Source organism: Crassostrea angulata, chromosome 8, assembly GCF_025612915.1.
Source record: "Crassostrea angulata isolate pt1a10 chromosome 8, ASM2561291v2, whole genome shotgun sequence".
In the NCBI taxonomy this organism is placed as follows: Eukaryota; Metazoa; Mollusca; class Bivalvia; order Ostreida; family Ostreidae; genus Magallana; species Magallana angulata.
In genome coordinates this window covers 55,145,710-55,171,965 of record NC_069118.1, presented here as the reverse complement: position 1 = coordinate 55,171,965, position 26,256 = coordinate 55,145,710, and the positions used below count along the sequence as shown (strand labels likewise).

At 37.9% G+C, this 26,256-nt stretch overlaps 1 protein-coding gene and 1 pseudogene across 1 annotated transcript; both read right to left on the bottom strand.

Moving 5' to 3' along the window:
- Nucleotides 1-308: 308 nt before the first annotated feature.
- On the bottom strand, nt 309-26,105 carry LOC128158140 (seizure 6-like protein 2). Its single transcript, XM_052820892.1, has 4 exons — nt 25,839-26,105; nt 2,547-2,642; nt 2,208-2,310; nt 309-849 (listed from the first exon to the last, which is right to left on the bottom strand). Exons 1-4 carry the CDS (start codon nt 25,981-25,983, stop codon nt 534-536), a joined length of 660 nt encoding a protein of 219 aa, XP_052676852.1. The 5' UTR covers nt 25,984-26,105; the 3' UTR covers nt 309-533.
- LOC128158159 (uncharacterized) lies at nt 10,010-11,024 on the bottom strand (annotated as a pseudogene).
- Nucleotides 26,106-26,256: the final 151 nt, after the last annotated feature.

The window sequence follows — 26,256 nt, the reverse complement described above, 5'->3', positions numbered from 1 at the left end:
CAATATGTAATACTAGCAATTATAGGTCATATCATGGCTGTTTACAGTCTTAAGAGTTTGTTTATGTTATCCAACAAAGATTTAAAATTGTTTGTACCCAAAACAAGGGAAATAATACTAGTAACACAAGATATATATATATATATATATATATATATATATATATATATATATATATATATATATATATATATATATATATATTAGATCCGACACTTTAAAGATGCCTAGTGTTGTTGATTTTATTCAGTGCTTTATATATATATATATAGAGAGAGAGAGAGAGAGAGAGAGAGAGAGAGAGAGAGAGAGAGAGAGAGAGAGAGAGAGAGAGAGAGAGAGAGTATTAAAGGTAATTAAAATAAGAATTGATCAAATCTGAAATTCAAACATGTTTAACATCAAGATTCAAATGACAATACCGGTATGTAAATCAGCAATCTAAATAGAAAAACTTTCGGATCTATACATAAAAGTATTTGACAAAAGTCACAAATGCACATGTATAATATACGTATACGGTATATTAAACATCAGATATCGGATAGCGTTGTCTGAGAAGTTTCATGCAAGGAACCTAGAGTTGGACTCCAATGGTCATCATTTCTAGATTCCACAGAGGAACTAGAAAACATTTTGGACGGGGTCGACATTTTGGCATTTTCTGACATCCAGGGTCCGCCATTTGTTGATCTCCACACATCTGCTTTACGATTTCCCGAAGGGCGTACTTTCTGGCAATTCTGACACGTGCAAAGTTCATAGCAGTTGATCAAACAAATATTGCAGCAGGAATACCAGCGACCATACTGGATGTACTCATCTCCATCAAACCAGAACGTCTGCTTTCTAGAAAAAATGGTGGAAAACAAAACGACTATATATATATATATATTGTACGAGGGTCAATCAAAAAATAAGAAGACGTTTGCCATAGCTATGTTATTTAACGTCATATTAATACTAAATTTAGTAGACATAATTTAGCAATTGTTTCAAACAATTTGAAATCAAACAAGTTCATATATTCCTTTATTTCTAAGAATTTATTTAGAATCTAATCCTGCAAAAATAAGGTCACGGCGCAAGGTCAAACTTTGTGTTCTGTCAACAATAAACCATATTATGTTGAAAGTAATATCTCCATGAATTGGGCTTAAAACCAACTGATATTGAAACCTAAAATTAGAAATTGTCATGATATTCTATGTACCAAATAATAGCGGGATACATAGATTTGTTGAACAGATATCAGTAATTAAAGACATTTAGTCCTCTTTAAAATTGACTAAAAACATTGACGTCGCTAGACGTCACGGCGCAACGTAAAGTATAAACAGTATGGATATAACTCGGGGGAAAAGCCGATAAAAACTGAAAATGATCAATGGTGGAAAAAATAAGTCAAAAATTATTTGCACATTTATGTTTAACTCTAACACATTCTGTGGGGGTTGTGGTAAATGTATTTTTAACATCAATCAGTACGAAAGTGAGTAGAATATCTGTAAATATTTAATCAAAAGAATAAACAACGTCATCTAACATTCAGGGATTTCTTACTGTAAACGAAGAGACATGCGGTTAAAAATAAGAAAACTTCGAGGAACTAACTTATGATTTTCAAACAAATGTGAACAAATTAGATGTCAAGTGATATAGTGCCGATTTAAATTGTATGGTGAAAAGCACAAAAACTCAGGGTGATATAAAAATTGGTTATTTCTATTAACTGTGCGTGCGTCATCTTGACGTCGTGTTTTCAACGTTACCGTGCGCCGTTGTGACAAAACATGTTGTTTTTAAAATCGGGTAACAAAAATACCTTTTCATCAAATGGAATGAAACTTCGTATATCAATTAAATAAGTATTGTTGTATATTAAGTTAATCTGTTAGTTATGACTTTAATAAAAAATATATGATAGACAGCCACATTGTCTTCGTATTTTTTGATTGACCCTCGTATTCTAGAAGATTTAACTGAAAACCAGGCCAATGGTACCGGTTTTGCTAGAAATGACAAGTTTATGCCCAATGTCCCATTTACTATGTAGTTAAATTATCTAAAACTAACGAACACATTTTAAGTATACGCCATAAATCCATTCCTAAGTGTTGGTCTGTTGGAACAGTTTCACTTTGGTCCAAAGATTCCCGTAGACACTCCCTCCCCCATGACAATCAGCTAAACAAAATGTGTCTTACTTGCAGCCATTCTGACAGTGAAGGTACTTCATGCCGTACACCGTTACAGCACCGACCAGGACGAGGAGCAGGATCACCATAGGAACCAGAACTAGAGCGGCAACTACAGAAAACCAAACACCAGATCAGAAACCATTTCATTTAAACAAACCATGTCTTTAAAATATTATGTATGCGCTATTGTATATTTATGTATACGATCTCCTGATGACTTTCTTCGGTCTCCGTGCATACCCCAAATAATCCTTGCATGAATAAATAATACAAAATAAATGTAAAACAATACCAAAAAAAAAAAAACAAAACAAAAAAAACCCAAAAAGTAACAGCAGAACCTACCTGTAATTTGGGATGGGGACTCTGCAGTTGTGGTAACGGAAGCTATCGTGGTCGCCGCGGTGCATTTCGGAGTGGATCCGCTCCACGCACCAGTCGCTCCGTCAGTAGTATAGGAGGGACATTTCGACCCCCTTTACCGGCGCCAAAACCGGCGCCAAGATGGCGGCCCTTCCGCTTCCGCCAGAATGGCGGCCCTTCCGCTTCCGATAAGAGGGCGGCCCTTCCGCTTCCGCCTAGAGGGCGGCCCTTCCGATTCCGCCAGAATGGCGGTCCTTCCGCTTCCGCCGAGAGGTCGACCCTTCCGCTTCCGCCAGAATGGCGGCCCTTCCGCTTCCGCTGGGTTTTTTTTCGCGTTTTATAAAAACGCAAGTAGCCATCACCCTTTACCAGGACTTTGGACCTGCTGTCCAGAGACAGGTGGGTTTACTACTTTTTTTTTTTTTTTTTTCTTTTTTTTTTTTTTTTTTTTTTTTTTTTTTTTTTGAGACGGGAAGAGTGAGTCACACCTATGCACAAAGCAGCACAAAGCTTGAACTCGTACCGACCGGATCAGCGTTTATAGCCCGATCATCGATACGAGGGGGATACTCTCAGGTGGTTTACGGGTGTTTTACTTCCTCGCCAGGGACCACATTTTAAGTGAAGGAGAGCTCCCCGAGTGGTTTACGGGTGTTTCACTTCCTCGCCAGGGACCACTCATAATATGAGGCCTGACCCACCCTTCATCGTCTCTTTTTTTTTTTTTTTTTTTTTTTTTTTTTTAATTGATTTTTTTTTTTTTTATCTAACTACTACGATCGATCCAAATAACTCGGAGCACGTGTTATGTGCGTCCTGGATCAGTCGAATTGAATTCTTGATATGATTTAGTTATGTGATACTGTCCTACACACGGACAGGATTTAGACCACTGTTCATGTTCAAAATATGGTGAATGAAAAGTTTTCCAGCTTTTAAGTTTCACCCCGCAATGATAACATTCTACCAAATCATTAGGCCCCGTATAAAAAAACCCAGAAGCCGCCATGTGAATGGCCTCAGGACCCTTCCACCCCACAAAGCTACTGAGGCGATCGTGAAAGCGAGCGTAACTGGGATGTTTCATTTCTTCTATATGATTGTAAATCTATTTCATCTCAATTTATATACCAAAGTTCGCACATGCGTACTACACTTTATAAATCAATCTTTTCTTTTCTTTCTCTATTTTCTTATTCAAAGCATGGCTGTGGGTTAAACATTTGGGGCAGTAAAACATGGCCTCCTGATTTTGATGGTCTGCTTCCCCGAAACAGTCGGGGTGTAGTGAAGGACCCTCATACATTTCACCCATAGCTCTCGTGTTTAACTTTCTCGCTTTTTTCAATAATTTTACCATATTTTCTACTAGATCGTCAAATTGTTTCTTCTTTCCCTTTCTATACACTAGATCATTATGTTTCATGATAAAACAAGCATCTAACTTTTGTCTGATCACACTAAAACAACGACGTGTTTCCTTCGACATCATGAACGTAAATGAACTAAGTTCTCTAATATCTTATTATGTATTATATCCCCAATTCTGTACAAGTAATCCCACTGTCTAAAGGTCAAAGTCGCTCCTTCCGCTGTTAATCTATGGTTTATATACTTTCGCAGGTCTAATGTTATAGTTGCTTCCGTTTGACATACTCTTATGATGTAATTGTCCGGCAAATCAAACGACGCAGTTACATTACACCCTGTTTTATTGACACCATGTATATCTTCGTATTTTGTACAGCGATGTTGTATCGTATTGATTCCAAGACCTAAGCTAGTTGAAAGTATAGAAACTATCACAAACACTCCCATTAGTTTTAAACTTTTTAAATGCTTTTTATAATAGGCTGAAACACGATCCTCTATCTTTGTTTCTGTCTCCATGATTGTGACATTATACTAAATACTGTTTGCTATTTATACTTTTTGAAATGTGTGTGAATAAAATGTGTACATCTGATCATCATCTCCCAATCGTAGTGTTTCAAGTACATGACGCATACTCATATTCCTACATCGGTAGTATCCAAAATATAAGCAATACTCCCCACACAAAACCGAGTAAGGCGCTTGATATGCCACCCTGTTCCAACTGTATCCGAATCCCAGGAGAAAGGATTTAAAATAAGCATGATAATGCTCGGGTGGATGACCTAAAGAATCAAAAAATTCAAATGGACCTTTTTCAGGGAGGTAAAGTGCGACCCAATGAGTTCCTATATTATTACCCTCCGAGGTATTTACGATGAAAAAGGAAGGTCTTTTACATTTAAGATGAATCAAGGCATCAGCCGGCCACACCCCTCCCCCCTGAACTCTCATCCCTACATCCCTATACATTGCAGAAAGGAGTTCTAACGTATTCATAGTATCTGAATGTTTCTCGTATTGTCAATGGTCAGTACACTAGAAAATTTTCCGTAACAATTCACCGTAACGCTTTCAGGAAGAGGACTGGAAAATTTCAGGTCTAATCTCAGTTGTCCCCTCTCAGACATGGGCTGTAATCCTTGGGATTCATATTTTGTTTTAAAAGTAAAGATACAATTTCCCTTGGAAAAGTCCTCCCTAGATATTAAACAGGACCCTCCCTCGACAAAGGCCGAATACACGTCTAAATAAGAACCACTTTCGAAATTGGGTTGGAAAGGTTTTGAGGGTATCGATTTCCCGTCAACGTAAAAGGCTGCGAAATTACAATCGTAATGTTGAAAATTAAAAGGGTTCTTTATATAACTTCCGTTAAAGGCCTCTGAACTGACTAGACCCACATACAAGATATTGGGGACCGCATTAAAAAAGTTATCGGCACTAAAGTTATACTGCCCTTGTGATATACTGAAGCATTTGATCTCTGAGCTTTGAATGGGGTAAACTACGGGGTGGTCAGCTAATATCCTGCTATGACTCAAGATGAAACTAGGGTGAATTTTAACAAAACACACTTTAAATACAGCTTCTGTGATTTCAAATTTATATTTAAGATCGTCAATGGTCACTAGAGAAAATTCATCTCTGTGGGGACGTAGCCTTAGACCAATTTGAACCCCATTGATAATTAATCTGTCCTGTTGACAGAGATCCGCATAAAGCGGACCTTCTAAATCCACCACTTTTCCTTCAGAAGTATATTTTGATCTAAGATATAATCCTATATTAGCCCCCGCAACCGAATCTACATCGTCCATAAATCCTGGCGAATCTTTGAAAAATAACTGACTAGACAAACAGTCTTCTCTCAATTTAGTGTTTGAGGACGTAATCACATCTAGATAGGCCTTGTAAGGATAATTTGACGAAATGCCTTTGGTTGTGTCCTGCTGCTGGAAACTAAGCTCACACTGGGAAAAAATACTGTGAAGGATGTTGTTGACTAACCCAACTTTATTCCCCGTAGCAATAGGTAAATTATTTTCCTGTGTTAATTTCAGTTTTAAACTCAATTTGGAATGTTTTAAATCTACGTAATGGTAGGTGTTTCCCGGGATGTTAAATTCTATGGGACCGTCTTTCACTACTTGTCCAATGGGTCTAATTTCTACAAAATCAATTGACTGAATGGCCGTCTCCAGTGGAGGGGCAAAAAATAACTGTAAGCGATGGTCATAACTCTTCGCTTCTTCCATGGCGAATGAATTCAAAGGAAAGAGGAACTCTTCTATTTATACTTTTCCCATGGTTTTTTCTTTGATTTTCTGTTATTTTTAGTGCTGGGCCTCGCTTCGCGGGACAACTTTTGAGCTTTTAATTTAACTACAATAGGTTCATTGGGCATGGGTTGACCCTTTCTCTTCATTTGCTTGACTTGTGATTCCGCTCTTTTCAATTCTTGAGCGATGGGAGACACGAGTTCTATTTTAGGTTCTACTTTTTCCCCTTTCCCTTTCTGGTCCACGATCCAGTAACCAGGAGGGGGTCCTTTCCATTTTGCCTGGGCTCTGAAATGATCCTCTAGCTCCTGGACGGAGGGGACTTTAGATTCTAAATTCATATTTTTCTTAGATGAAGTGTACAATATAATGGATGTTTAAAATCTAACGAATTTTGAAAATCGCGGTCCTTTATATAGATTCTTACTCTATCGATTCTATTTTTAGATAGGGGAAAGTAGAGAATAGGGTGATACCTTTCTTCCAAAAATGAATCTGACGTAAATAATCGACGCAAAACGGGAAGTAAGCGAGAATTAATGAAACTACATTCACACAGATCGGATAGGAAATAATAAACACCAGAGGAGGAGGGAAATCCGATGATTTCCGTTAAACCTACCTCCCACTGACCATCTAAGGTTAAAGGCTGATTTAATTCTGTTGTAAAATCAAAAGGAGCTTTTCCCTCCGAAGATAAAAACAAATAATGAGACATGATTCGCAAGTGTAATTATTGTGATCTATTTATAGTTTTTCAAGTCTGCCGCCGGAATCCACGAATCGTACTTAGACGGCCAACCTAACCATTTAACAAACACTTCTTTTCCTCTTTTTCTTAACACTTTTTCAATTTTATAAGAGTCACTTTCGTAAGCTTTCACCAATTCTTTTTCGTAAAAGGTCCCCGCAATATTCTCCCCCTCGTAATCTTTTAATCTGTAAACTGTCATACCCTGTGCTAATTGTCTGTTCGTCACAATGAACAATTCTCGCGTGAATCTTTCGTCATACTCCCTCTCAAAGGTTCTCTTTAAGGCACTGATCCTAACTATATCTCCCACCTTAAATTTATATCTGTTTAGTTTAGCTGTTTGCGCACTTTTTTTAACCACGATTTTAGGTTCATACTGTAATGACCATAGCCTAGATATATCTTTCCTCGTAACTTGAGCCGGAGACATTCGAATACTGCGATGATAAGAATGATTATAACTATATACCGCCTTTTCTAAAATATCTACCCATCGATGGGACTGTTTGAAAGACATGTACCGCGCTATTTTCTTTTTGATCGTTTTTATGGCCCTTTCAGCATAATTAGCTTTGGTTTCGTTTTGCGTTCCAAAATGATTCATGTGTTTAGCTTTAAACCAGTTTTTCATGTCACCTAAAAATTCTTTCCCTTTATCTGTTCTCACATGTTCACTTGACATGCCTTCTTTGTTTAGTTCATCAAACGCAGAGACCATCTCTTTACTCGTTTTATTCCTCAGAGCTTTGGCCCATACATAACGAGAAAACACGTCAATACACAACAAAAAATATTTAAAACCGTCGTTACTTTTCCAGTATGAAGTGTAATCTGCTAAATCAGCATCAATCATGTAACCCGGGTAAGGGGAAATGACTCTCCTTCTCTGAAATTGCCTTCTAGGTTGTTGATGAATGGCGTAGTCTTCCTGTTTTAGTAGCCAGTTTTTAATTTTTGTTCTAGAAAGTTTGTAACCGTTCTCCTTAAACCATCGATATATTTTCTCCACTCCTGCAAAGGCGATAGGATGTTTAGGATCAAAGTAGTTTTTCTTTAAGACCTCCATCTTATAAAAATTAAAAGTTTATTGCATTCCTTTTATAGTGTCCTCCATTGTCTCGTCCACTCTCCTTTTAACATGCGTCGGTTCTTCCTTTTACCTGGGGGTGGTGTATTTTTTAACATGGATCTTTTTTTATTATGTTCAAGAGGCGGATCTCTTCCGTGTACGAGGGGAGGATCCTTGTTCGTTTTATGATCTACGGGCGGGCTTGGTTCATTAAGGGGTGGATCCGTTTGAAAGGATTTTGCTTCATTCGCTGAACTTTGTTGAGCGGAACTATTTTCTAGGTCTAATTCATCGCGGTGCAACATTCTTTGATATTGATCATAAGGGACCATCACCATTTTTTTGAGATACTTCATAGTTGTTTTAAAAAAGTTTTCAGATCTATGAACATGCGATAAATAGTTTTTATATGCTTTCTTACGATAGATTGGCGTTTACTTCGAGGTGGGGGGATGGCAAATAATTTTAAAAAGGTTTTATTTTGCTTACGCAGCAATTTTGTCTTGGGGGTGTGTGGAAATACACCCGATTGCAAGTTATGCAAAATCTCACAAATAATATTTAATTGACTTGCGGTAGCTGTATACAATAGAGCGTAAGACTGGGTTTTGGACGTGTGTAATATCAAATGAACATAATCCATATTGATTTCAATGGGATACAGTCGCCTCTATTTATAGAGTTTTGTAGATGATTGTGACCTCATCTTTGAAAATATTAGTGCGCAGTCGGTGGTCTTCCTCTGCATGGGGAGATAAATCGACCACCAAGTACCCAAATTTTTTTAGCATACAATCTTGATAGGCTTCAACCATAGCTTTGCTTTGACCAGGATATACTTGACGAGCTAAGCAAGCCACTTGCGATACATCTCTTGGATTTTTAAGCAATACCATAAAATGGGTGTTCAAGTTAATGGTGCGCGCAAATTTTCCTTGACAATACATGTTTTGATTTATGTAGATGACACTTAATTTTCTATGATGTACCCCCATTGTAAATAATTCTTCCATATTTTGTGAATTTACGATACGACGGGCTAAATCGTCTAAAATAATAATGCTATTTTCCTTTAAACTATTTAATTGTTCAATGTTCGGTAACCCTTCGTGAAATTCTATGAAAGGTAATGTTTTTTCCATGTCTCGAAACATGTCTTGATAGATACCGTAACAGTACAGTACATTTGGAGGACTATGTTCAAACATGTCCTCTTTTTGACTCAATAGTCTATACACCCAATAGGTTTTTCCGGAACCCGTGGTTCCGCTGATAGCAATGGACGTATTGCACGGAAAAGGGTACATGTTTTTAATGATGGAGTATGAAATACAAAACTTCCTTTTATACCTTTGAGAAAACCTGTTTTGCAATGAAGACAAGACAAAGAAAACATTTTCCCAGCATTTATATATACATACATTCATATTTTCATGGCCGAAAGCAATATCAACAAATAAAATTTTTATTCTAACAAAAGAAATATATAATTTTTGATTAAAAAATTCAAAGGGGAAATTTGTTCAAAAAATACAAAATTTTGGAGATAAAAAAAAATATTCAAACCTTATAAAAACATACATTCGTATTAACTTGGTTGATAGCAATAATTGTAAAAAGCATTTTTTTTTTTTTTTACCGGGAGAAAAAAAAAATGTACACAAAACAAAAGCATTTATATAAACACGTATTCATATTTACATGGCCGAAAGCTATATATACAGTAATTTTGTACCGAAAAAAAAAATTACGATTAAAAAAAAAAAAAAAAAAAAAAAAAAAAAAAAAAAAAAAAAAAAAAAAAAAAATTACACAATTTTGAGCAAAAAAAAAAAAAAAAAAAAAAAAACATTTATATAAACATGTATTCATATTTACATTGTATTTTTGTATCGGAGGAAAAATTAAAATAAATCCAAGAAATAAATTTAAAAAAAAAAAAAAAAAAAAAAAAAAAAAAAAAAAAAAAAAAATTAATAATTATACATAGTATACAAGGAGGGGGCCAGGAAAAAAAAATAGTACACATGAAAAAATAGTCCTACAATTGCAATCTGTTTACTGGTCTTCTATTTCTCATTGATCTTCTAAGAGGAGCAGCTGGCTGAGGTGGTTGAGGGGGGCGTGGTTGAGGACGGCGTTGTCGAGGGGGGCACTGTATGGGTAGTTGCCTCTCCCCATACCCGACACAGTGAATTACCAATACCAAAATGCCTGTTAATATCACTCTAATCAATCACTAGGCAATTTTCTGTCGTTCAAACACCACAGAGTCACAGAGGCTGTCTAAACTTATGATTTCAACATCATTTTGTCGAGGTTCTTTTTTTCTTCGTATTACGAGAAAAGCAATGAATCCAATCACAAGAACAATACCGATGACCCCTAATTTAAAATAGATATCATAGAATTATCCATTACATTTTATCGGTATGAATAAATATGCGTTGTAATGATACAATTATATCTTAATGAATTGCTTATAATACATACCTCCAGTAATAATACCAACAATGGCATTTGTCGCCTCCACTTCTGGCTGGGACCTGGTGGTACTCACGACTTCTTGGGAAACTGAACTGGACATCTGAAAATAAGAAAGAAACAATCATAACTATTTATTGTCGGTTAAAAAAAAAAAAAAAAAAAAAAAAAATAATCATAATAATACACGATACTTACAGAGCAAACTTCATCTTCAAGTTCTACTGCGATTCCCTCTGACCCACTGATGTCATCACATCTAACGAGCGAATGCATGACTTTGAACTTCTTCAGAGCCGGAAATTTCTTTAAGTTCACTCCTGAGCTCAGTCTGTTGACTGTCAGAATTTCAACGCCTCTCCATGTCCTACTGGCTAATTCTCTGAAATCCTCGCATGTCAGTGTGTTGTCTCTCTGGATGCACGCAGTCAAAGCTCCTAAAGGAAATGCAAGCAAAATCATCAAGTACATCTTGTCAGTTTAGAAATCGAATTGGGAAGTAGTCAAACTAATGATAATCTCTTTTATATCGGGTGGATGAATGAACTAAACAAGGAATGGTCAAGATAGACATAGCTTCAATATTTGATGTACAAGCCGATTATTTTGTCCTATCCTGAATATTTCAGTATCATTTACACTGAAAATGAATTTTGCTAGCGTAAACTTTAGCATTGAAACTCATGAATTATTAATCGTTTAATTTAAAACAACCCGTCCACCCCTTTCATTTTAACATGGGAGGGTTCCTGGGTAGAAGGGGTGATAGATGAAAAGTAAAATCCTAATTCAATTATATATGAATCAAAATCTTTAGATTCTTAATCTATTTTAAATAAAGTTTGGACGGGGTGATATTGAATTCACGATATAAATTACAATTACATATTTAAAGAACGACAAAGTGAAGAACCAGTCCAGCCCACCCCTATTAAAACAATGGGCCTATTCCATGGGAGAGCGGTCAGCGCGGGACGGTCTGTGTATAGTATTGTTACGTAATTGAAAGGAGAGAGCCTGAGAAAATGCCCTTTGGCCATCTGCGTCGAGGGTTCGTGTATTCCAAATCTTTCTGTCAAAGGTCTCTTGTGATAAGCTAAAACCGACCAGCTACTTTCAGAAAATTAAGTAAATGAGCATGTTACGGAAAGTAGAGGAACATAAGCTTTTCCTGTACATGTCTCAATCTTGCATGTTCATTTCTGACCATTGTGTTAAATCTCTTGATCTTTGAAATAAAATGTCATAACCACGAGCATGTCTTATGCTCGTCTCTTTGAGTTAAACGTTTAATAAGAGGTAAGATCCGAGAAATGGAGCCTAGTATTATGTGTGATGAGACCAAGTGAAAGTAGGGGGATGGGGGGATTGTATAATACAGCAGTGTTTTGTACGAGTTAACTCATTTAAGCTGACCATTGTAATTAATGTCAATTCTCTTGATTTTGGAAATAAGTGTCAGAATCACAAGCATGTCTTATGCTCGTCTACTTGAGTTAAACTTTGATTAAGATGATCCGAGAAATGAAGTCTTGTATTCAAGGAAAGGGGGGGGGGTCGATGATATAAAACACCAGGGATAAAGGACACGAGTTTTGTCTGAGTTAGCTCATTTTCACAATCATCATCACAGTTTAGAATTTGGAACCGGTTTGTAAAAATGATATACTATACAAAGTACGGATTGGACGACGTTAGACAGACCAAAAAGAAAATGAAGAAAAGCAAGAAAGAAGGCATCGTTTACCGAGTAAGTTTTTTTTTTTTTTTTTACGAATTAAAACAACTAACCTCTCTCCTCTCGCCCCTGCTCCCCGCCTAGTCATTGTGGTTGTCTTCCTGAAAATTAAACAAGAAAGCAATTATTAAAATTAGAAAATAAATTGAAGGTGTTCATTGGTTCTCTAACCGTTTATGTAAACCCCATAATGTAAAACTTTAGTTATACCTGCTCTACAAAGGGGACAACCCTGGGGTACGAGTTTAAAATAACATTGTAAACAACAAGACATGTTTCTGCATGTCTTGCAAATGCATCCGTAATATGCACGCTCTGTGCATATTATGCACTCGTGTAAAAGTGCATTGATGATACACCAACTGTCCAAACACAAACAATTAAACATACGTGTAAACATCGTGATCAGATTGATTTAACTACACTGTTGTAACTGATTTTAGTTTGAGAATTTTAATCCGTGAGGCAAGTATCAGTAGGTGATAAAGACTCAAATTTCTATAAAGTGTTAATTGAACTCTAATAAATGGCCGCTACAATAATTACAATTAATTACTCGAATGTACCTTCATTTCCTCCTCTGCACAGGGGGCATCGTTTGTCCTGGATCTTATGGTAGCATCTCAAACAGCAAGATGCTTTCTTGCAGGTTCTGCACATACAGGCATAGTTTGCCTTTTCCAGGCAAACAAAACACTCATAGTTTTCTCTCTGGTACTCTGGCCTACACCATGAGTTGGAGTTAATACCGGCGAATCTTATTCTAATCCCGTGAGGCATGTTGGAGTTTGTATACTTAAAATGGTTCATACAACTTTTATAGTGTTTTTTTTATCTGAGTGGATGCTGTCACTTCAGGGGACATGTTTACTAACGGATATTTGAGATTATTGATAAGAATGCATTAATAAGAATATACACTCATTAGAAAATGACACACATCAACATGTAAATAAAACAAAGGTAAATCCTCTCATTAAGGTTAGACGCGACCTATCTTCCCATTATTTCTATTTCCCACATCTCCACAATGTGAAGATTTCCACTATGTCATTTCATAATTATATATCAAGTTATGATACTTTTTTTTTTTGTGGCTTTCAGATGACAGTGGACGTGCTGTTGATGTTAAATTTTTTGCGGGAGCATGGAAATGGCAGTCGAAAACTACAAAATTTAAAATTGGACATCAGTTTCTCCCTCTTCAATTTTTCCAGAGGATTCCTACCACAAGACAAAGACATTCAGCATTCTCGTTACGTGGACTCAAAATTCAGCCACTTTGTTCGTTCACCACCCAGTGTAGCCGTCCTTTGTCCAAACGTGTGCCGGCGAATTATTTCGGACCTTATAGAATTTTTCATTTCTTATTTTGGAAGACGTCGTTGCCATTACGATGCCTTAATTTTCCAGTTTACTGAAATTGAGGATTTGGGTGTCACCCACCGACAACCTGAAAGAAGACAAGCCATTGTGGGGCTAAATTTAAAAAACCACGACTCGTATCTGGAGTTTACAGATACAGTCATTCACGAATTTACCCACGTCTTAGAGACTATGAACGATGACGATCATGGGGTGGAGTTCGCTGGAATTTTTAGAGGCTTATTAAGTCTTGTACATTCACAAGAAATTGACCTGTCTTATGCAGGTGTGAATCAGTGTGATTTACAGCGCATCCAGGCATCTGTAGAATGTAGAGGATAAATAATATTTACATTTGTTTAATGTGTAATCAACGCAATTTGTAGTCAAATATCATATTATTATTGTTATTGAGATTTATTCATTATTTACAAATCAGGGGAATTGACCCCTAAATAAATGATGGTTACGCAATGCTTACTCTGATATTCTTCAAAGGGATTAGGGCATCAGTTAAATGGGGATTAATACTTGTGTAACCGAGCAGTCAAGCAAAACGAAGATGGTGTACTGTGTATCTGATGACTTTTTATTTTGAATATATATATAGAGGCATTGACCTACAAAATAATACATAATATGAGAAAACTGACAAAATGAAAGAAAATACATTAGCTATAAGTTACCACAAATACATTATACGTTTCATAAAAAATCAATTACAGTGCGTACTGTAAAGAAAGCTAACCTTTGAACTTTACAGACACAATCCAAGTATTATAACTTTAATTACAAAAATACACTTTAGTATTGACAATGCAATTAAAATAAAACCAGAGACTAAACATTTACACTGATAAGTAAAACATAAGTTAATATGAAATTTACATACCATAAGATGCCACAGATATCAACCGGATGGTATTTTCTTGAAACTGTATACTGCTCTAACTTAATTAGAATTATAGGTAACTTATTTATACACCTAGCTTCAAAATAATTGGTTAATATTATGAACCAATGAAATTACAGATAGGAAGAACTCAATTTACTTGCGCAGTTAAACTTTGGCTGATATAATTTTAAGATTCTATTGAACAAAACGAAAAATAGAAAATACAAAACGAATAAATACACATAGACATATTACTCTACTATCACATACTCCCCCAGAACTTTATTAATCTGTCCTCAGATTACACAATTTAATATTAGTATCAAATAAATACACATAGAAATATACAATCGAATAAATAAGAACTCGGCATCTATTGAACAGTGTTGTATTCACAAACACACGCTTTACTAAATAACCGGTTTTATTTCGGCTCTGTTCACAGTTCTTTTCCCAGAATCACCATTTTCCGCTTTAACTGTGTACACTGAATGGAACGGTTTGTCAGTTATGACGTAAACTTCCGGCTTCCATTTATCTTGGATCTTGTCACGACCTTTGACTCCCCTGTTTCTGACATACACTCTATCACCGATTTCCATTTCTTCTTCGCTTCTCCCGGTGTCGTGTCTTCTCTTACGGTCGTCTGCATTTCTGTTGATTTCCTCTTTTGCCTTGTTATACGCAAACGCCAACTTTTCGGAATGCAGTTCTATCCACCGGTCGATATTGACATCGTTGAACTGAGTATTATTTCTTCCAAGCATGAAATCAATAGGTAAGTTGGGATGTCTTCCAAACATGAGAAAATAAGGTGAGTATCCCGTAGATGCGTGAGGTGTTACGTTGTAAGAAAACACAAGTTCTCTTATATATTCCGGCCACTTTCTTTTCCTAGCAGGTGGTAACGATCGTAGTAAGTCATGCAGGGTCCTATTGAAACGCTCGCACTGGCCGTTGCCTTGGGGATGGTAAGGCGTTGTTCTCGTCTTCTTCACCTTGTAGAGATTACATAGTTGTTTTATTATTTCCGCTTCAAAACATTTCCCCTGGTCTGAATGGATACGCTTACACACACCGAATTTGAAGAACAGTTCATTCACTAAAACTTTAGCCACAGTCTGCGCCGTCTGATCTCTTGTTGGTACAGCGATCGTCCATTTAGTGAATATATCCGTTATCACTAACACATTCTCCAGTCCTTGGGCTTTCTCCAACATAGAAAAATCTATTGCTACACATTCTAATGGTTCAGATGCTGTTAAGTGTCCCATGTTGGTGTGCACTTTTGGAGGAGGAATCTTCGAAACTGCGCAACGGTTACACTGTTTACAATAATTCTTTATTTCTGCAAACATTTTGGGCCAGTAACATCTCATTCGAATGGAGTTAAACGTCCTTTCAATACCTTGGTGTCCTAGTTCATCATGAAGACTCTGTAAAACGAATTCCTTTAAACACTCTGGTAATAGAATCTGTGTAAGTTCTCCAAGTTTTGGATCCTTAATCTCCCTGTACAATACTCCATCTTTCACTGTAATATGCTTTAACTGTCTTATAAGAATCTGAACACTTTTACTTTGCCTCCTCGCGAAACTAGCTTTCGGAACTGTATTTGTTTCTACATACACCTTGCACACGCTAATCGATTTATCTTTTGACTGCATTTCGGCTAATTCTTCCATAGAATAAGTTGGAAAGGTATTCACAAAAGAAACATCAGAAGATTCAATAAATATAATCGAGTTTTGTGCTGATTTAATTTCCGGAGGAATTATGGATCCCTGAATGCACTCACAAAGAATATCACTAGGTAGACGAGATAACACATCAGCATTCACATTCTGCTTTCCAGGTCTGTATTTGATTTCAAAGTCGAACTCCGCAAGTTGTGATGCCCACTTCTGCTCGTAAGCACCGAGCTTCGCTGTTGAAAGATACTTTAACGGATTATTATCTGTTATCACAGTGAATTTAATTCCAAGAAGATAATCTCTAAACTTTTCCGTGACACTCCATTTCAGGGCCAATAACTCTAACTTCAGACTGCTCATATTCTTTGCCGTCCGCTCATTCGGTCGAAGACTTCGGCTAGCGTATGCGATCACAACCACCCGTCCGTTTTGATTTTGCGACAATACGGCTCCAAGTCCGTGTGCGCTTGCATCCGTTTCCACCACAAAAGGTAAGGTAAAATCCGCATATCCGAGTAACGGAGCTGTCGACAACACTTTCTTTAGCTCTTCAAAGGAATCTTGACACTGTTTAGACCACTTATCTCCAAATTTGGTTTTGGGGTGTTTCATGTTGTTTTTAGATATTTCTAATAAAGGTGCGGCAATCTGAGAAAAATGGCGAATGAAACGACGATAGTATCCTGCAAATCCCAAAAACGATTTCACTTCTTTCACTGTTTCAGGTACTTTCCAATTGGTAATACACTTAATCTTTTCTTCATCTGTACTAATTCCGTTTTTGCTCACCACATGGCCTAAATATTTCACAGATGGTTTGAAAAATGTGCACTTTTTCATTTTCAACTTTAATCCATGCTGTTTTAAAATAGTAAACACTCTGTCAAGTCGCTTGATATGTTCCTGAAGGGTCTTGGAATATACGATGATGTCATCTAAGAAAACTAACAGGATGTTGAAAACTTCTTCTCTAAAACAGTGCTGCATAAGACGTTGGAACGTTGCCGGTGCGTTTGTAAGTCCAAATGGCATGCGGTTGAATTCATACAATCCAAAGGGAGTCGTAATCGCGGTTTTCTCCTTGTCTTCTTCTGATAATGCTATCTGGTTGTATCCTGAGGTAAGATCCATTGTGGAAAACATAACGGAACCATGAAGAACGTCAAAGGTTTCTTCGACTCTGGGTAACGGAAACTTGTCCTTAATTGTTTTGTCGTTTAGCTTCCTGTAATCTACGCACAGTCGGAGTGAGTTATCCTTCTTTCTAACTAAAACAATTGGCGATGCAAATGGACTTGTGCTTTCACGTATCACATTATTCTTCAATAATTTTCGAATGTGTTGCTTCACTTCGTCTAATTGGGATGGTGGAATGCGACGATACTGTTGTGAGATAGGTTTACTGTCAACGAGGCGAATCTGATGTTTGATGGTATCTGTACAGCCAATGTCATCATCGTCCTTTGAAAACACATGTTTATGTTTCTGAAATAATGACGTAATTAACTCTTTCTCCTCCATGCTGCAATCCAAATGATATATATCAGCCGGTATTTCAAATTCCTGTTCTGATGACGTAACCACTACTGCTTCACTCTGGAGCTCATGAATCCTAATTTCTTCTACATTTCCTACACTTTGAAATTCAATTTTAGAATCTTCACTTTCTATTTCACATCTTGATACGGTCCCAATTCTCGTTCTTGGTTTGATGAATATGTCCTCATCTCCCACATTTGCTGCCCGAACACACATTTGACCTCCAACAATATTGGTACAAGTATATACCGTTTTGAAATTTCTGTGTAGATGCGCTCCGTTGGTCAAAGGATTCACTACTATATCACCGTCGATATTGGGTCCGGTACAACAAAGCACTACAACGGTATTGGCTGGTATGCGTATAGGAACTGTTCCACTTATTCTAGCAAATCCATGTATAGATTTTCTATCGCACTCGGTTGTTTTTGCGAAAACTTCACTTAAAATCCCGTCAGTGGGAACATCAGAGTTTGAAAGAATATCCCTGCATAAGTTCAGAACGTTCATTCCTAAAATGCCAGGGACAGCTTCTTTACGTTTTCTTGTAAATTCATCAGTTGCATCTTTGACAATAAGAAAACCACGCTGTTTTAATACATTTCCACAGTACTTCACATCAAATTCAACATACCCAATGTATGGAATAGTTAATCCATTGGCAGCTTTAAGTTGTAACATACATTTTTCACTAAGAGTTTTTCCAAGGGGCTCTAAGAACTTCCTGTAAAAACTTTCTGTAATTGTAGACACCATGGATCCTGTATCGACTAAACACGGAATATCTACATCACACACTTTAACACTAATCACCGGACACTGTCCTATTGCTCGATACTTGAATGAGTCTTTTTCACTATCATCTATTGGTTGACTCGTAGCAATAGATGCTACTTGTTTTCCGAACCGTTGTTCCTGTACGCTGTAGCGCGGCAGTTCTTCTGGATATGGCCCTGTCTTCCACAACCGTAACAATACACAGATCGATTAAAGGCCTGGCGATCCATAGGATACTGATTGGAACGGCGCTCCGTAGATGACTCGTTGGGGTTGGTAAAACGATCTATAGGTGTCTGAGTGTTATGGCGTTCCATAGTTTGTTGTTTGTTTTCGCTATCTTTCATATAGCCGGTCAGGGAATCAATCTGTTTCTGTTGTGCTTGAATGATTTTTAAAAGGTCGTCTGTACTGGGCGCATCGGACGATTTGGTATTTAAACTTGGATGATCGCTGATCACTGACTGTGGTCTGTCTGAGGTTTTCTTGGTTTCACATGGAGAAACTTGAGTCGATTCGAATTCTTCTTCCTCACTGAGTAAAATCATTTCATCCCGCAAATGATAAAAGTCTATTTTGTCAAACTTTCTTCTGAACAGACGTTTAGCTTCTTTCCGCATATACTTGTCATGAAGTCCGTTAACAAAACGCTCACACAAAGTTCTTTCTTTGTCGGGAAAAACGGTGTTGTCTTTCTTTATCACTGCTTGGTATAATTCTAAAAGAATATATGAATATTCTCGAATCGTTTCACTTTCCCTCTGCTGACGTTCAAAGAATCTTTGTTGAAGCGTAATGATGCTTTCCGGGTTTCCGAACGCTGACCGTAGACATTCCAATATCGCTTCGGGGTCATGGCGAATATCGGCGCGAAACTTTATTTCTTCCTTTGCTTGGCCTTCTAGATGATTATATATCAAATCAACTTTCTGTGCGTCGGTCCTTCCGCGGGCTGAAAAAGCTATATCCAAATCGTCTATCCAATCATCAATGGAGGGATCACCATCATTCTTTGGTCTACCCGAAAATGTTCTTAGTTTACGATTTTCCGCAAAAAATGTATGTTTCTCAATAACTTTGGCCTTAGATATTTTTGCTTCAAGTAACTCTTGTTCTAGTTCATAAACACGATTTTGGAGTTCCTTTTTATTCATTTTGGACAGAATAACGATACACAGAAAACAGTTCACTTTATATATACAGTTCCAGGTAAAGACTATCGGTAAATACTACTCATACCGTTGATACAGCGGGCCCTGAGTTTAAAGTCCTTACTATATTGGTAAACTCTACTCACGGACGTATTTCATTAGCACCGATTCCTGGCATTTGGACGTATTTCAATAGCACCGATTCCTGGCATCTCTGGAATATAATTTCCTGAATATGGTCAATACCTCTAGATGTTGTTGTTTTCTCGCAGCGCCATGATGTAACCGAGCAGTCAAGCAAAACGAAGATGGTGTACTGTGTATCTGATGACTTTTTATTTTGAATATATATATAGAGGCATTGACCTACAAAATAATACATAATATGAGAAAACTGACAAAATGAAAGAAAATACATTAGCTATAAGTTACCACAAATACATTATACGTTTCATAAAAAATCAATTACAGTGCGTACTGTAAAGAAAGCTAACCTTTGAACTTTACAGACACAATCCAAGTATTATAACTTTAATTACAAAAATACACTTTAGTATTGACAATGCAATTAAAATAAAACCAGAGACTAAACATTTACACTGATAAGTAAAACATTAGTTAATATGAAATTTACATACCATAAGATGCCACAGATATCAACCGGATGGTATTTTCTTGAAACTGTATACTGCTCTAACTTAATTAGAATTATAGGTAACTTATTTATACACCTAGCTTCAAAATAATTGGTTAATATTATGAACCAATGAAATTACAGATAGGAAGAACTCAATTTACTTGCGCAGTTAAACTTTGGCTGATATAATTTTAAGATTCTATTGAACAAAACGAAAAATAGAAAATACAAAACGAATAAATACACATAGACATATTACTCTACTATCACACTTGATTAATCCTTCAAATGATGACTCTTCTATTTCGCAAATGATTATTCCACTAAGAGGGTGTAGCCATCTGAGATGAACACCAATCGAATAATGTCACCTGATTTGAGTAACCACTTCGTAAGCCCCACTTAGGATGGGGTGGAGTTTAATGTTTGGGTATTATAACCGGTGATATTTTGATTCGTAGTATTCTCGATCAGACAGCAACATGTTTACTTGCGAGATTTGCGGTAAGCCCTACCAATATAATAAGGATTTATTGCGTCATAAAAGATCTGCACACGAAGGGCAAACGTATGCATGCGATAAATGTACAAAAAAATTTAAAAGAAAGGACGATTTGAAAAAGCATGAAAAAATTTGTCAAATTGATTTAAAATGTCCCCAATGTCAAAAACTTTGTGCCACACCTCACGGCTTACAATGGCACATGTCCCACCATGCCCGAGGAGTTAAGCGCCCTGCGTCCGACCATGATTATGCCTCCACAAAGAGACCTTGTTTTGAGTCATTGAGGAGCCCCTCTTCAGATGACTCTCAACCAGGACCCTCTTTCTATCGTTGTCGTCAATGTGAAAACAGGTTCTTAAACAGAAGAGAGTTGTACTTGCATCAAATGCGAGAACATTTTCAAGTGGGGGGTCAATTACAAGATACACCCTGGGAGGAAGGGGGTGCACCCTGGGAGGGTCCTGAAGGGATCGATGATAGGCTAAAACAAGTATATGAAGCCAACGCCCCCCTCATTTTACAACCCAGTGCCCCTGGACCCAATATCTCTACTTTTAATTTCCCCACCACGAATGCCGTAGGTGAAAATGAAATTAGTCAGGCAGCGGATGACATTTATAATCAACAGGACCACGCGTTTAAACTGAATTTGTCATTCGGGGTTATTTTAAGACATAGGGAAACGGGAGAATATAGGTATTTCCGACCTTTCTATAATGACAGTGTCTTAGACCGACCTTTGTACATATCGAGACGACGAGATTTAAGAACGTTAGTGCTTCGACTGAGACGTCAAGACCTATTTACCCTCCTCCTTCAACATCGTCCTGATACGAAATGGGTTCCCGTTCTTGTTACCAATTTTAGATTTACAATCTTTCATACGTTTTACCCCATCGGAGATTTGCACGGTCCCCTCCCTAAATACATTAAAGAAAACCGAAGTTTGGTCACTTTAGAAATAAATGATAGAACAGGGTATGCCTACGAGGATCATTTCTGTGCGTTTCGTTGCTTAGCCTTACACCAGGGATATGATGTCAAGAATTTTGAGGGGAAAACAAAACAATTGTTTGACAAGTGGACAACGTTTAAGGGTGTGAAGGGTTCTCAAGGGGTAGAATATAGGGAACTCCCCGAGTTTGAATCTTGTTTCGAAATCAATGTCGAGGTCTATGCCCTTAACCCCGAAGGTCACGTGGGGTCAGTGTACAAATCAAGAGGTCGTTACGAGGACACTGTGTACCTCCACCTCTATCAAGGTCACTTTTCCTACATCAAAGACTTTGCAGTCTTTGCCAAAAAATTTCAGTGTAAATTTTGCGACAAGCTTTGGGATCATCATGGACATTTTTTGCGTCACGAACAAAAATGTCAAAACAAGACGAGGTATGTCTATCCGGGGGGCTTTTATCGACCATCAAAAACCATCTTTGAGGAATTGTCTTATTTCGGAATTAATTGTAAAAATCGGGTCTATCCTTGGTTCATCGTGTATGATTTTGAAGCTCTCTTACACAAGGTTCAAGATCAAAGATCAGAAAAGGTCGAATGGACCCAGGAACATATGCCCATTAGTGTGTCCATCTGTAGTAATGTCCCGGGGTTCGAGGAACCTCACTGTTTGGTGAATGACAATGGGGACGAGTTAGTCAGAGAAATGGTAGGCTACATGAAAGACATTGCCGAAAAAACAGAACTTTTAGCTAAAGAGCGATGGGGGAGGGAATTGGGGGAATTAAAACATAAGACAAAAAATTCCGTAAGTAGTATGGAGGTGGGTGAGGATGAGGAGGACAAAGAGGAGGACGACGAGGCTAAAAAGATAAAACAATTGTATGGAAAGTTTAATGCTTATGTGTCACAGGTTCCCGTGTTGGGATTTAATTCGGCCAAATACGATTTGAATTTGATTAAAACGAAACTAGCTAAACATTTAGGACTTCACCAGGAAGAGCACTGCTTTACCATTAAGAAGAACAATGCGTACGCCTGTATTTCAACTGAAAAATTGAAATTTTTAGATGTTTCTCACTTTTTGGCGCCTGGCACGTCTTATGCAAAATTCTTAACAGCCTATCAAGTCGATGAATCAAAAGGTCATTTCCCCTACGAATGGTTTGATGACGTGTCGAAATTAGAGTGCAATCAATTGCCTCCCCCTTCTGCGTTTTATAGTAGCTTGAAAGAGTCATGCATTTCAGACACTGACTATCAGACCTGTCAACGAGCCTGGGTGGACCACAACATGACCACATTTAGAGACTTTTTAGTGTGGTACAATAATTTAGATGTAGGACCTTTTGTCACCGCTGTGACGCGACTGCAACAGTTTTACTTTGATAGAAATATCGATTTGTTCAAAATTGCCATGTCGGTCCCTGGCATTGCGAGGAAAATGTTATTCGACACAGCAACACGGGAGGGGGCGGAATTCATGTTACTGGACGAGAAAAACAAGGATTTGTATCATAACATTAAGTCAAATATTGTGGGGGGACCCTCTATTATTTACCATCGAAAAGCCGTGAAGGGAGAGACCAAGATCAGAGATGGGAAATTGTGCCAAAAAGTTTTAGGGTACGATTGCAATGCATTGTATTTGTGGTGTATAGGACAAAAAATGCCGGTGGGTGTCATGGTCAGACGCAGGGCGGAAGAAGGGTTTAAACCAGAAGTCAGAGATAAGAACATTAAAATGTATCAGTGGATGAATTATTTGATTAAATACGAGGGAAAGGACATCAAACATGCGCGGAATGACGGGGGTGAAAAGCGGGTGGGCCCTTATCCCGTGGACGGGTATGATGGGAACACAAATACGATTTACCAATTTCAAGGATGTTATTTCCACGGTCACGAGTGTAGGTTGACAGAAAAAATAACAGATACGAATTGGAGGGAAAACAGAGAAAAGAAGTTGAACAAAACAAAGAAAACGACTGCTTACTTGATTGGGAAGGGATATAAGGTAGAGGAAATGTGGGAATGTGAGTTTGATGAGTTTTGTAAACCTCGTCCTGTGATTCATGCTTTGGGTTGGGAAATGCGACCTGCTTTTTATCGGAAGCATAGGGGAAAGGTTAATGAAAAACAAATTTTAGAGGGAGTGAAAAGCGAAACTTTATTTGGTATGGTTGAGGTAGATATTGAAGTACCTGAAAAGTGGGAAGGAGAGTTTCAACCGAAGTTGTCTCCTTGGAACTATTTTAAAGAAATGTCGCCATTGTTTTGCAATACGGAAGTGAAATTTGAGGATATTGGGGAGCATATGCAGAAACATATAGAAAAGGAAGGTCTTAGTACGCACCCAAGGCGTTTATTGGTGGGGGGTATGAAAGCAGAAAAAATGTTACTTGGTACTCCATTGTTAAAATGGTATTTAGATCACGGATTAAAAGTTACGCGCATTTATCAGGTGGTTGAATTTAACGCTCAGGCATGTTTCAAAAAATTTGTTAATGATGTGACAGAAGCGCGAAGGATGGGGGATGCGAGACCGGAATTTGAAATTATTGGCAATACGATGAAATTAATAGGCAATTCGGGATACGGGTCTTTAATCATGGACAAAACAAAACATCGGGATATCACTTATGTACAGGGAGAACACCAAACCTGCTTAGCGATCAACCAAGATGAATTTAGAAATGCAACATGCTTAGGGGGAGATTTTTATGAACTAGAAATGGCAAAAACTAAGATCACCATGGATCTACCTATTCAGTTAGGTTACTTTATCTTACAATACGCTAAAATGAAAATGTTGGAGTTTAATTACGATTTCCTAGACATTTATGTCGACCGCGCCGATTACATGCTATTAGAAATGGATACCGATTCCAATTATTTGTGTTTGAGTGCTGAAAATATGCACGAGGTGATAAAACCAAACATGCGCGAAAGATATGAACACCACCTACGCGGTTACTGTTGCGACGATGCATGTCCCCCTTTTTTACCGCGAGAGTGTTGCAAAAAACACAAGACTTTTGACAGGCGTGTGCCTGGGTTGTTTAAAACAGAATTCGAAGGTGAAAAAATGATTGGTCTTTGTTCAAAAACATACGTAGTAGCCAATGGAAATGAGTGTAAATTTAGTTCAAAAGGATTAAATAAAAATCAGGTGTCTAATCCTTGGGGAACATATGATGCCGTTTTAATGAATCAAAAGGCAGGGCATGGAATGAATCGAGGGATACGCGCGCGCCATAATACAATGTTCACATATACACAAGAAAGAAGTGGTTTTTCTTATTTCTATTGCAAAAGGAAAGTTTTGGAGGATGGTATTTCAACCGAACCTCTAAACATTGTATTGAAACCAAATGCATAAAATGTTTCAGTTTTCATTAGTCGTAATATGTTTATGGTAACATGATTAATTGAAAGACACATGGAGACGATGAAGGGTGGGTGAGGCCTCATATTATGAGTGGTCCCTGGCGAGGAAGTGAAACACCCGTAAACCACTCGGGGAGCTCTCCTTCACTTAAAATGTGGTCCCTGGCGAGGAAGTAAAACACCCGTAAACCACCTGAGAGTATCCCCCTCGTATCGATGATCGGGCTATAAACGCTGATCCGGTCGGTACGAGTTCAAGCTTTGTGCTGCTTTGTGCATAGGTGTGACTCACTCTTCCCGTCTAAAAAAAAAAAAAAAAAAAAAAAAAAAAAAAAAAAAGTAGTAAACCCACCTGTCTCTGGACAGCAGGTCCAAAGTCCTGGTAAAGGGTGATGGCTACTTGCGTATTTGTAAAACGCGGGAAAAAACCCCAGCGGAAGCGGAACGGCCGCCATTCTGGCGGAAGCGGAAGGGTCGACCTCTCGGCGGAAGCGGAAGGGCCGCCATTCTGGCGGAATCGGAAGGGCCGCCCTCTAGGCGGAAGCGGAAGGGCCGCCCTCTTATCGGAAGCGGAAGGGCCGCCATTCTGGCGGAAGCGGAAGGGCCGCCATCTTGGCGCCGGTTTTGGCGCCGGTAAAGGGGGTCGAAATGTCCCTCCTATACTACTTCCGTCACATGACCTTGTTGCTGTTCCGGTCAGCTCGTATCCCATCTTGCAGTAGTAACTGATCTGGTCCCCATTAGAGTACGATCCTTTGGCGATCACAAAGAACCCGTCTGTTACGGAGGGAGGGGAGCTGCACGGTTGCATTTGATGTAGTTTGGATAAATATTCGTTTTTGAGACATTAATCAAAAAATTCCAAGGCCCCGCAAAAACCGCGTTGTAACGTTTGTTGGTCGCTTAGCTCGAGGGGAGAATGCCAGTGACGGGTTAACGCTGTATGTAATATTTATATCTGTTTGACAGGTTGAAACAGTATCCTTTTAAACTGTTTAGTAATATCAGTTGACCTTTTTAGATGAACCAAGAACAAAATCCCAAATCGTTTAATTAGACTGTAGATTCGGTCTTTGGGATAAGG

Coding starts and splice junctions, on each gene's coding strand:
- LOC128158140 (XM_052820892.1), bottom strand. CDS start 25,983: ATGCAACCGTGCAGCTCCCCTCCCTCCGTAACAGACGGGTTCTTTGTG. Junction 2,643..25,838: donor AACAAGGTCATGTGACGGAA/GTAGTATAGGAG, acceptor CTACTGACGGAG/CGACTGGTGCGTGGAGCGGA. Junction 2,311..2,546: donor GTCCCCATCCCAAATTACAG/GTAGGTTCTGCT, acceptor GGTTTTCTGTAG/TTGCCGCTCTAGTTCTGGTT.